Source organism: Phycodurus eques, chromosome 13, assembly GCF_024500275.1.
Source record: "Phycodurus eques isolate BA_2022a chromosome 13, UOR_Pequ_1.1, whole genome shotgun sequence".
Classification (NCBI taxonomy): Eukaryota; Metazoa; Chordata; class Actinopteri; order Syngnathiformes; family Syngnathidae; genus Phycodurus; species Phycodurus eques.
The window spans coordinates 18,134,861-18,148,191 of NC_084537.1; the positions used below are offsets into that span (position 1 = coordinate 18,134,861).

The 13,331-nt window shown below is 41.8% G+C and overlaps 1 protein-coding gene across 1 annotated transcript in view; it reads left to right on the plus strand.

Annotated features, from left to right (window-relative positions):
- Positions 1-13,331, plus strand: part of acvr2ba (activin A receptor type 2Ba) — a 17,018-nt gene continuing 3,687 nt past the window's right edge. The window contains exons 1-8 of the mRNA XM_061694927.1: positions 1-203; positions 4,536-4,752; positions 9,032-9,147; positions 10,571-10,722; positions 11,468-11,611; positions 11,693-11,836; positions 12,412-12,560; positions 12,633-12,747. Of these exons, the coding sequence (XP_061550911.1) occupies positions 152-203; positions 4,536-4,752; positions 9,032-9,147; positions 10,571-10,722; positions 11,468-11,611; positions 11,693-11,836; positions 12,412-12,560; positions 12,633-12,747 (1,089 nt within the window). The 5' untranslated portion in view covers positions 1-151. The remainder of the gene's footprint in view (positions 204-4,535; positions 4,753-9,031; positions 9,148-10,570; positions 10,723-11,467; positions 11,612-11,692; positions 11,837-12,411; positions 12,561-12,632; positions 12,748-13,331) is intronic.

A 13,331-nucleotide genomic window follows, 5' to 3' on the forward strand; every position in this document is an offset into this window, starting at 1 on the left:
GGTGTGGCGGCGGCGGCGCTGACGAGCCGCGGAAGGCTTTAGGTTGGAGGGGGGCCTGCGGTCGCTTTGAGTCCGCCGGGGCCGAGGCGTGGATGTGCGGGACGGATTCAAAACGGCGGAGCTCCGTGGTGGTGCTTTTTAAGGACGGAACATGTCTTTCTCATGGCTGACTTGTTCACTTCTGCTGGGAACTTTATGTGCAGGTAAGCGGCCGCGAGGGGCTAGCTTCTACCATGGACATTGTCGCCTATTCGAGGATTTAATTGAAGTAACTTTTATACCAATATTTATTTTTTTAAGTGTATTCCACCGTCGGCGTGTGCTACTCATTTTTTTTATATGTGTCAAATGTTTAGGTTGATAATGTTGATTTAAAAAAAAAATAATGCTCGAAAGTGTGGTTTGTCACAAAAAGGTGCTACGTGCTAAAACTGTTGCGTTCAATGCCTTTTGTGAGCTCAGGGCAGGAATAGAAAGCAGCAGCTGCAGCAACATTCTGAAACCTTATATGCTCCATAACACTCGTACCCAACAACAACAAAAACAACACAATTTTAAAACCTCACTCAATATACTGGGACGGACAATAGATTGACAACTAAGTGAAATTGCACAAGGGAGCTGAGTTTTTCCTCCCCCACAGCTTTCAATAAAGTGACTCCACAACGTGGGTTTGCTCTCTGACCTTCTTTATTATTTTGGAACATACGGCCTCCCTCCAAACCCCTTCTCTCCCCCCCCCCTCCCGATTAGAATGACAATAAAACGTCTGCACAGCTACTACCCACTTATATATATGCGTCTGTATGTGTGCGTATCACGCAGCCATTTTCCTTCATATATGTTTATAGATTAATGTTATAGTAAGCCGCTTCCTCCAGAATCCATGTTGTTGTGGGTTAAAGCCTCTCTAAGTGACAGAAGGAGGGAGGGATATTGTAGTAAAAGTCCTCCAACCTCACGTGACCGCAAATGGGCATAATGGAGCCTCACTCCGTATTATTATTTTTTTAAAACTTCCTTTTTTTAAAAAGCGTAATATTTCTAAATATTGAAGTCCATTGTTAGCTGCCGGACATCTAAACGTGTGTAGTGGGGGCCTCACTGGGGGCGGGGCAATCTCCTTGGGAAGGGATTTAAAGAGACAGGCACTATTTTTTTTCCCCCAACTGAGTAACAAAATTAGTCCGACTTGCTGTGATTCTACGTGTCCCATTTGTGTGGGAACAACGGAGGAACAATTTAATTCAGGTATTTTAGTAGTTAATTGTCTTGTTCTGATTAAACATCCCAAAGACAAACATTTGCAAGTTTTTGATAACGACAGCCGAGCCAGTTCTGAGTAAATGCTAAAAACAGTAGCATGTGGTGTGGTGTGACATAAAATACTGTGTCGGACAGCGTCAATTTCAACGCAACATGGTCCAGATTTCTGCTATTCCCTTTCACAGCGCCATAAAAACCAAGCTAGTCCTTTTTGTGCCGTTTTACTTGTCCCATTGTGTGTGAAGAAAGGTATGCATCATTTTTAAGGTAGTTCATTTTGTTGCTGTTATTATTAAAGGTACAGTAGTCACTGATCGTGTAGTGGTACATTTGTCTGACTTTGGTGTAAGCAGTGTGGGTTCAGTTTCCACTCAGTGACTCAGTGACTGAACAGATGTCCGTGTCTATATGTGCCCTCCGACTGGCAACCAGTCCAGAGTGTAGTCCACCTTCCACCCGAAGACAGCTGGGATAGGCTCCATCTCCCTCAGACTCTGAACAGGATAAGCGGTATCGAATATGGATAGATTGATGGATTATAAATGTAAAAATGCAAACATTCACAAGTTTTTTTTTTTTTTTTTTTTTTTTTTTTTTTTTAAAACAAAGACAGCCGCATAAATACTGAAAACGCAGGGAAAATTGGCTCATCGAAGATTTACACATTGCAATACAGCTAATAGATAATAACATGAACATACAAATGCTTGGCGGACAGCATCAATAGTTTTCCGAAAATGCACATGGCGAAAATTCGGAGCATCACTAATGTAAATGTAGCATCATTAAAATTTTCATGGATCTCATTTGATGTGCGCCCCGTGTCTAAGACGCACAAAAATTACCAGGGACGCATCGTGGTCTTTAAACCAATCAGCGGTGGTGAAGAGGGAGGACCCTCCATCTGATGGACCATATGCATGTCTGTGTGCATACACGGAGCTAAGTTTTCTGACGGCGAGCCGGTAGTTGCAGTTACAGAAAGTTGAGCAGCATAAATGGAATGGAATTAGTTCCAAAGCCTACCGCGACGATGTGGATTCAAGCCAGATGAACGCGGCTATCCCGCTAACGCTAACGAGCTGGTATGTCGCATTTGTATGAAGTCGCAACAAAGACAACACAACTTAAAACCTCAAAGTGACAAAATCAATTTTAAACACAACCATCCCATCTAATTTCTTTAGCTCGGAGCAAAAAACACGGTTAGCCATTTCCCATTTCCCGTCAGCTTACAATTATAGAACGTGTCGCCCGACAACGCAAATGCAAATGTGAATATGGTGCACGTATGCTCACATTATACACATTATAGCGTTACTACTGTAAGAGATGTAGCCACTGAGCATGTTGACAAATGAGTGTTTAAAGAAAGGCTGAAGACTTTTAAAAGGTAGTACAAATCTCAAATCAAAACGGGTTCCTTTGATCTACTTGTTGTGTTATTAATGTTGCTACTTTGCACTTTTTCTTAACCAACTGGAAACTGGCAGTATATTGCCTTTTAAGGCATTAATGACTGTGTATACCTTTGTGCCAAATGTTTAATATTTGTTCAAGTGCCATTTTTGTGGGCATAGCCTGAGTCTGTTTTATTTATGACTTATCTAAGATATGTAATTTATTGTTCTACATTACAATGTCAATGTTTTTTATACTTAGAATTAGAGTTAAAAGTGTATTGTTCTTAAAAAGTATGTAAATTATTAGGCTCTACTATTGTCATATCAGTGGCATAAAAAACATCGATACTATTGTTTGTCATGATAATTTTTGGGAAAATATATCGTTCAAAAAAATTTGAATCATGACATGCCTAAACACATATACTGAGAGAGAGCAAGCGCAATGGATAATACAAAAATCATGTACAAACAGTATAAAAAAATAGAGTAACAACTACAATAAAAATGTGCAATATAGCAGGACAGCGAAGCAAGAACCGCAATATCCTCCGCTATATCACGGTTATATATTATACTGTATCTGTATTCCGTGATATGTTGCAGGGACTCATTGTTCGTGGGTTGAGTCTCATAGTAAGTTTTGCCAATGTTGTTGTTAGTACGTGAAAAACAGAGAAAACGTGACTGGGTTTTGACAACCCTGTCGTTTGTATGCGAATAAACATTTTTACATAGCTGTTATCAGGTGCGCGTAGCCTCATTAAAGCGTTTTCAGTTGTTTTTGCGGCGGGTTTCTGAGCAAGTTTCACAAATGCGGTCATGTACGTGAAAAAATGCTAAGAAAAACTCACAAAGTGGTCGTTGTGTAAACTTCGTTTCATTTTAAAGCATTTTGTCATTTTTACAACAAATTTATGAATGTTTCGGCAATGTTGTTTGTATGTAAAAAAACTACTTCAAAATTGTTGTCATGCAAACGTAGTGTCATTAAAGCACTACATGTTTTTTCTTTACCAATTTGTCACGTAAACAGCCTCATATTAAAGAATTACCTTTCATTTTTGCAGCAGGTTTGTAAGCGTGTCACAGCAAAGTTTGTCGTTTGTAGGGGGAAAACATTTTTACAAAATTGTAAATGTAGCATCATTAAAGCTTTTTCATTTATTTTGAAACCGGTTTTGCGAGCTGGTTATGACAACGCTGTTCTTCATATGTTAAGAAATGCTGGGACTTCTTACGTCGTATAAACAGACTCATTAAAGCGTTTTTACAACAGGTTTGTGACCGTGTTTCTACAACGCTGTGGTTTTTACTTGATGACTACAGATTTATTTGGTTATTTAAATGTCACAGTTGATTGGTGGGCAGCCTCTCCAGAGAGCCAACTATTTGTGTACAAACAATAACACACCACTTAAAGTTAAGAACAAAAGAAGACTGACGAATAACCGCTACACTGTGTCCTGTTGCTTGGACAGGCATATTTGAATGGTATCTGGGGATTGCTTTGCTTTGCTATGCTGTGATGTCTTAACTGATAACTGCCAGTCCAAGCCCAGAGGTAGATGTACAGTACACACAGCATGTACAGTGAAATGTGTACTCAAGGGTGTAATCCCTTGTTCGTGTTTATCTATAGAAGCATCTGGCGTGCTGTTATTATCTTTTGTTTTGTGGCTAATTAAAAGTTTAGAGATCTTTTAAGCGCGGCGGATTATTCGGCAACAATTTCCCGAGCCCCCGAGGAACTCCAAAACTTGGCGGTGCTCCAAAGCGATAACTCTTAAAACATTCCCAAAGCTGGCCATCCATCTTTCCTTATGCTTTGTCCAAATTATTACTGTCTGGTCTGGTGTCTCACAGGGTACAGCGTGGGCGAGGCGGAGACGCGCGAGTGCGTGTTCTACAACGACAACTGGCGCGCTGAGAAGACCAACCAGAGCGGCTTTGAGCGCTGCGACGACAAGGACAAGGACAAGGACAAGCGGCTGCACTGCTACGCCTCCTGGCTCAACTCCTCAGGGACCATCAAGCTGGTGAAGAAAGGCTGCTGGCTGGACGACTTCAACTGCTATGACAGGTGAGCCAATGGACAGCAGATGTGTGAAAGGCAATAGCGGAAAGACCGCCTGACGCTCACTTTTCCCCAGAGACGGGGCTGTGTAAAAGTGAATAGCAGAAACCCAGGACCGGGGCGTAAAATTCGACACCAGCGACTCACTTCACGCCCTTATTTAGAAGGACAATGCGGCCTTCAGGTTCCTGATCTTCCCGCCAAATTAGGCCACTGGCAGCCAATCATAAGCCCCTTTGACACTGCTGGTCACAGTTGGCTTCATTTTTTTGACTTCTCATGAAGGATGTTGGCTGTGTGAAAAAGAGTAGAGGAAAGCCAAGACCGTGGTGTGAAGTTTGACACCTGAGACTCCGGCCAAGTGTCGTTGCGTGAAAGTTGCGTGTGAAAGGCATATTCATCCACGTCAACACCTGAGTTCAATAGTCAGTGTTGACTAATGCTTTGCTAGCATAGCTATTAATGTTAGCTCACTAGAGCTCACTCATTCTTTGGTCAAAACTACAAGGCAACACAATCATTGACATTGTACTAACGTCTTTAAGCAAAGCAAACTACATCAACACATTATCTTGTAAATTCCTCCTTTTGTGGTGATTTAAAGTAGAAAGCCGTTTTTTTTTTTTTTAATCTGTGAGGCCGGCCACTTGATTAGGGACAGCGAGGAGGACGGCAGCCGGAAGGGCTTGTCGTCACTGTGCTTTTTGCGCATTGAACATTCTGAACTTGTATCCCATATTTAAAGGAGGGTTTTGTACTTTGTGGATGGGTAACAAATATAATACTGAAGCACGTAAAATTCATCGAAAACCGATAATTTCGGGGGGAGCCAGCAACCGCACGAGTCGTCATTGTTTAATTTAACTCTCCCTGAGAGAATAGCAATCGTACGTGCCCTTCCTGTGTAACATTGCGTTAAAACTGTACAGTACATACACCCGGAAAAGCGAGTTATTTCATACTTATGTGACTTCATAGCTTGGCTCGACTCTGTGTGACTGACTGACTCCAAGTCAGCCTTTGATCATCCACAAGCTCCAAAATAGAATAGGTAATGTGTTGCAATATTTTTTATGTTGGCATAATGGTAACATGATCGGAAAGGTTCCCCTCGTCGCTCTTCATTTTGCCCAGCCTATGCTTTGCTCAGCGGTGCCGTGTGCTGTGCGGCTGCCCTTCACATGTGCTAATACCTTATTTTCACGCACCGTATTAAAAGGCGCATTCTCAGTTACGGGGTCTATTTCTGTGTTTAACACATACATAAGGCGCACCGTATTATTGGGCGCAGGCATGGTAAAACATACGCTAACTTAAAACATACGGTAGCATGCATGCACGCTAAAACAACAGGCAATGGGAGCAAAACTGAGTTCGGTTGTACTTTATTGAAGTATATAACAATGTACTCACATTATTTTTGGATCAATCCTCATCCACAAATCCATCAAAGTCCTCATCTTCTGTATCCGAAATGAACAGATGGGCAAGTTCTCAATCAAACACTCGTTGCCGTGCGAAAGCTCGAACAACAGTGCAAGCAGACACGTTAGCCCAAGCATCCACAATCCATTCACAAATTGTGGCTAACTCGCCCGGCGCTGCCTCCTAGTCTTAGTAAAGATGTGTTCGCCATCTGTCATCCATGGCTCCCACACTGCTCACAACTTCACTTTGAATGCCCTGTTTACACGGATGTCCAGCGGTTCGTCAAGCCTCCCGGAATGATGGCAAGCTTCGAGTTATTGCCCTCAGTCGAATGGCGACTGTAGAGACACTTCTCCCGCCTGTTCTTTGCTCATTAATCCATTGCTCGAGTTGGTCTTCCAACTCGGGCCACCTCGCCTTGTTTCCGCATTTTGTTTTTCTTTTTTTCCCGCGGAAACTCAGCTTCGTCTTCTTGACTTGGCGGAGCTCGTTTTCCTGCTTCCTCCACTTGCGAACCATGGATTTGTTGATCTTGAATTCTCTCGCGGCTGCGGCTGCTCGATTCCCTTGTTCCTCCGCATAACTGATAGCTTGCAGTTTAAACTGTGCCTCGTAAGCGTGTCTCTTCGTAGGTGACATTTTCAGGGGTCCTTGGCCAAGGTCCCACCCAGTCAGTCAAGCGGTTAAAAAACAAACAAACAAAAAAAAATATATATACCTACATATATATAATATATATACCTACTGGGGGGCGCGGCTTTAGCGTCGTACTTCACGCACCCTTCCCCTGTCCTCAGCCACGTCCGCTTTTCCTCTGTGTCAGCAGCGTGTCGGCAGGAAATAATAAAAAAAAAAGGGCAAGCAGAGCGCTCATCACACAACAACATTTATAGATGTTGGAACTCGGTGCACACATAAGGTGCGCCACATTATAAGGCGTCCCATCCATTTTGGAGAAAAGTTAAGACTTTTAAGTGCACATTATGGTCGTGAAAATACGGTACTATAGAAGCCTCACACAAAGGCAAATTAAAAATAAATAAATACATATATAACGAAATGCACACTCAACTCGACTCGTGCTTTTTATTCGCTGAAACTTGAACCTTTTTTAAAAATTATTTATTTATTTATTTTTATTTTTACTTCGGGAGCTTGGTGTTCCATTGACTGGCAGAGAGTGTTTACCAAAATTTAACCCTGGCTCCCTATCTACTGTGGGCCCTGGAAGTACTTGCGGTGGCAGAAATATTTACCCATAAGTCCCACCTCATCCGCAAGCCCGCTAGCGGCTAACGACACAGCTGTCCAACTCTGTCAACTGGCTGTGTGATCCGCACGCCGGCTCACCACAACAATGACAATTTATCGAGTCCAGAAAAACGATCGTGTCCATTTTATTTATCCAACGATAAGTCGCTATAGTAATGATCGTGACAGGCCTAGCCGTGAATCTCTGGTGTAAAATGTCACACTCTGGTCAAAATTTCTTGCTATCCGCTGACACACAAGCACCCTGTGAAGTCGGAAAATTCCCAGGTCGACTTCAAGCCCTTTCATCCCGCGAAATGCTGGCTTTGGTGGCCAGTGTGTAAAGCGGCTTCTGAATTTAGCTGAAAGTCTGTATAAAAGGGGTGATAAAGCAAATGTTTTATAATGCCATAGATGCCTAAAGTATTTAAACCCTCCAGGCCGCTATACGATGAACACGCTAACCAGTTGCTACGGATGGCACATGTTCAGTGTCCCAGTCCGCTGGCATCGGTCCAGAATAGGGCAACGACCAACTGGATCTTCTAGGTGCATGCGGCACCCAATTTGTCATGTGCATTACTGTCACCAACTGTGCTTTGACCGTACGACTGCATATATTTAAGTCAAATTTATTTTGCATTTTTGTCAAGGTTTAATTGTCCAAAGTAAATACCCATGATGCACGCAGGCTTGTAAGGACACCCTGTACAGAGAATATCCCATCTTTAAATTATTCAGTGTTACATAATGTACACTGCGAGAGCGGGTGAACATGCTGAGGTGACATGAAAGCTGTTTTATAATCTGGTTTTGAAAACATTGGGGTCAGGTCTCAATTAGGCACGGGTGGATATTTCCATACGTCGAGATTTACTGCACGTGGGTGCAAAGTAACACTTGGTAGCTTGTGGATTTTCCTTGTCCGGGCTATCCTGTTTTGCCAGTTTTGAGGCATGACTGAATCACGGAATCCTGCCACATTAGAAGAGTGTTGCCAATGTTGAGTCGAGGTATTGATACTGTTTGACTGGACCATTTTCCCACAAAGAAATTCTCTGACGTTCGTAGTGATCAACACTAATGAAATTCTGAGTGCTTTTAGTCTGAATAAGGAATCCAGAACTCACCATCTGATTTATTTTAAGTTCCCTGAAAGATACTGTGTGTGTGTGTGTGTGTGTGTGTGTATATATATATATATATATATATATATATATAAAATACTCATAAAAACATGCACAATTGCAGTAAATTTTTCACAAAATACTGAGTTTGTCCTGTGACTTTGTCCCAGTTTTTAATTTTTTCCCCACTGTGAATTTGAGTTTGCCACCTCTGCCTTAGACTATTGAGCATGAGGCTTTGCAATTTGTGCTCCTTCTTGTCAAACTGACGGACTCAGAATGAAGTTTCAAATGAACATCCACTGTTCATAAAAAGCTGTTCAATGACAAATACCATATTTCTTGTCTCTCTCCAGTTTGCATTCACGCCATTAAAAATAGCTGCGATACTCTTCTGAACCACTAACGCAAGTGTGTGTTTGTGTGTGTGTGTGCATCCGTGCGTGCGCGCGCTTGTGCGTGTCTTCCCATGGCTTCAGGCAAGAATGCGTCTCCATGGACGAGAACCCTCAGGTCTTCTTCTGCTGCTGCGAGGGCAACTACTGCAACGAGCGCTTCACCCACCTACCCGACTTGATCAGCGTTGGCAACAGAGGTGAGGGGCAAACCTGGTGTGTGTGTGTGTGTGTGTGTGTGTGTGTGCGCGCTTGCACACACAAACACACGTTTATGCTCTTCGGAAGATGTGTTCTAGTTGAATATGAACGTTAACGTCCCACGTAGATGTGATGCTATGAAAGTTTTGCATCACAAGCTTAGCAAGCAATATGTTCCTGTTTATCAGTGTTATCACCACATTGATAAAGGAAATGTCGCTCAGGGATTGGCTAATAGGAGTGAATGGTACGAGTCAAAACAATAATGATTCAAGTATTGTGAAAAAAAATTGAAAAGTTAGTTGAGAAAATTATGAAACAATAAATACAACAATATTAGTAAGTGTAAAAACAGAAATATATGCCAAAACATAAATTATGTATATAATATAATACATTCAGAAAGATGCCTGAATTAGGGGAACTATTATTATTATTATCATCATCATCATTCAAAATGCTGCAGCTCTGGTTCTGACCAGGACAAAGAGGTCAGAACAGATTACTCCAGTTCCAAAGTCTCTACACTGGCTCCCAGTCACCTTTAGAATATATTTTAAAGTTTTGCTACTGGTCTATAAATCACCTAAATGGTTTAGGTCCTGAATACAGTACATGAAAGAAATGCTTATGAAATATAAACCCAGTAGGGCGCTGAGATCGGCAGACTCCGGTCCAACAGTGGCGCACAGAGTCCAAAGCTAACACGGTGAAGCAGCATTTAGCAATTATACTGCACACAAATGGAATTAATTAACCAACAGAAATGTTTTAAAGTCCAGGTTAAAGACTATTCTTTTTTTTCTCATGCTTTTTTGAGCATTTCCACTTTTAAATTATCTTTCTTGCTCTTTTACTTGTGTTTTTAGTTTTCTCTTTGTTGCAGATGTTTATAAGCAGTTTTTTTCTTTGTTTTTAAATGCTTTTCATCATGTAAAGCACATTGAGTTACCTTCTGTATGAAAGGCGCTATATAAATTTGCTTTATTGCAAAATACTGTATGTGGTATTATAATACAAAAGTAGAAACAAATAGTAGATGAAAAATGTACAAATGGAATGAACAAATATTACGCAAAATATTACATGGATATTACACAAATATTAGGAAAATGTAGAAAAGATGGGATGAAAATATTTGAATATAACAAAATAGACACACATGACAAAATGCAGAGAAACAAATGTGATAGGTACTTTTATGGATTTTATTATTTTTTTTTTTACAAAATTGAAATTTAAAAAAATTTAACTTTTCGTTTTCTTTGGACTTCCCTCCTAGTCGCCGGAATTGGAAAGGATAGCTTTAGCCTTCTGACACGTTCTCATGGAAAGCGTTTCATCCCTAATGCTGATGTTTTCTATCATTTGCAGTGTTCATAATCATCGATTTGTGTTTCTTTCCGTTTCTTTTTTTTTCAGTCAAAATCCGGCCTCCGCCCCGCGTGCCGTCCATGCTCAACGTGCTCGTCTACTCCCTGCTGCCGCTATCTGTGCTTTCCCTAGCAATCATTCTGGCCCTGTGGATGTACCGTCACCGTAAGCCCCCCTACGGCCATGTGGACCTGAGTGAGGTGAGACGGGTGACAAATTCCATTATTTTTGCAGTAGCACACGATGTGTGGCAAGAGAGATGCACACAGGTAATGAAGGCAGTATTGTTATTCAATTCCAACTCACAGGCGTTGTGGGCAATTGGGATGGTTGAGTGCCTCCCGTTATAATATACGGCAACATGGAAATGAATTGTCTGTATGGCAAGATTGTGATAAAACATGGAAATCAAATATCATGGTTATGCTGAAAACAATAATCATGGTTATCTGTCTAATCACCGTATTGCTACATGTAGCAATGCAACAAGTGGTGGTCTTGGTGGAATTAAAAAAAAAAAAAAAAAAAAAAAAAAAAACGTGTTGTAATGACCAAAGCCACACTCGACCCAAAAACAACAAAACGGTGACTAAGGCAAGAAGCTGCGGCAGCAGTGTGAAATGAGCGACTTCTACTTTTAAATCTGACTTTTGGGGTCATTTTAGACCCCCTTATAAATCCGGAACACAGGAAAAGACGCTTGAACTACGATAGGCAATACCAAGACAAAAATGCGTCAGAAGTTGCCGTCTCAAAGCTGTACACAGAGTTAAGACAGCGGTTTTTGAGTCGTTTATTTCTGCAGAAAGAGCGGCTGCAACACACCAGCGAAAAGCCGAGTGAACTTTCAAACACGACTCAAACAACGTATCTAAAACTTTACTCTGAGATGCTAAATACGGTTGTAAGGATCATTTTAAAAAATGTGTTTTGTTTGTGGTTCAGGACCCTGGACCCGTCCCTCCATCGCCCATGGTGGGCCTGAAACCCCTGCAGCTGCTGGAAATCAAAGCCAGGGGCCGTTTCGGTTGCGTTTGGAAAGCCCAGCTCATGAGCGAATACGTCGCAGTCAAGATCTTCCCCGTACAGGTGGGCCATTGCTCTTGCGCTTTACACTCAATTTTCACCTGATCACGGTCTAAAACTTGACATCTCTTTGTGGTTGCACAGGATAAGCAGTCGTGGCAAAATGAGCGCGACATCTTCCTGACACCGGGCATACGGCACGAGAACATCCTGCGCTACATCGCCGCCGAGAAGCACGGCAGCAACCTGGAGACGGAACTGTGGCTCATCACCGAGTTCCATGAGAGAGTAAGGATTTACGCTTATTTATTTATGTCTATAGGCGCCTATGTGCCGTCCTGACCTGACCTGCTGTGTGTTTTCCAATATTGGCCTGCGCCTTTTGTGTACCTTTGCAAAAGGGCATCGCCGCTTTTATTAAGACAGCAGTTTTATTAGACAGCAGCCAGGATATATTACAGACTTTTCTTTTTCCTAACACTGATCCTTGTTTAATTAATGGCACAGTACTTGTATAAATAAAGCTAATGCATGTCTAATCGTTGAAATAATCATATAACTTTTGATGATGCAACCCAAAATGGCGTCTTCAAACCAAAAACAGCCAACTGGCTGTTAAATTCCATAATTTATTTTAATTTTATTTTTGTAATCTTTGTTGTGCTTTTATAGGGTTTGCAATGTCCTTTTTCAAGTTATTCAAGTTGGTCTTTTCCGCCTGGCTTTTGAGACGGCCGGATTTCTCATTAATGTGTGACATGTAACGCAGCCTTGCTATAATTGGGGCTCATTTGGGCAAATTCCTTAGGATTTTTCAAAGTAAAAGCCCAGGACTTCATCCAAAATGGCTGACTTTTGTTCAGGGTTCGCTGTCCGACCACCTCAAGGGCAACACTGTGACCTGGAGCGAGCTGTGCCTCATAGCGGAGACTATGTCCCGCGGCTTAGCCTACCTCCACGAGGACATTCCCAGCAACAAGGGAGAAGAGCCGAAACCCACAATCGCGCACAGGTAGGCTCAAAAGATGACAGTTGAGTTTATGCGTTGAAACGAGTCGATTAATGACCATTTCTTTCCCGCCAGGGATTTCAAGAGTAAGAATGTGATGCTCCGGAATGACCTGACCGCAGTCATCGGAGACTTTGGGCTCGCTGTATGCTTCGAACCGGGGAAACCGCCAGGAGACACTCACGGACAGGTAAAATAAAACAGGGATTTCTGGAGGGGATTTTACCAGAATGTTTTAGCAATGTAGACTACTGGAAATTTTTATAATTTACAAGACCAGAAATCTTCAACAAATTGAAACTTTTCAGGAACTTTACCAAACCCATAGACCAGGGGTACTCCAACACAATTCTTAAAAGGCCACAAATAATTGCCACTAACGCAGGTGTGTGTGCATCAAAGGTCCATTTGTTGTAGTCGGTTAGGCCACGTGGTAATGCATTGCTTCTGGTTGCTGTGGAATCTGAAATGGAGGATTTGCTTATTTTTAGTTGTAATTTCTTCTTTTTTGCCTTCAAACATCCTGTCCATCATTTCAGTCATGCATTCTTTTATTTCTGCATCTGAGAATGGCTTCATGTGCTTACCAGAATTCCATGCCACTTCAAGTGAGCCACTGTTGCCGTGTGTCCTGTCATAGATGTGACAAGAAGCATCCTGGTTGGAGCTTGAAATGACAATTTCAGTCCATTTATTTTTGTTGTTCTTACACCTGAATTTTAAATAAATTTCTCTCCAAAATTCCTATACTTCGTCTCAATGCTGTTTCAAATT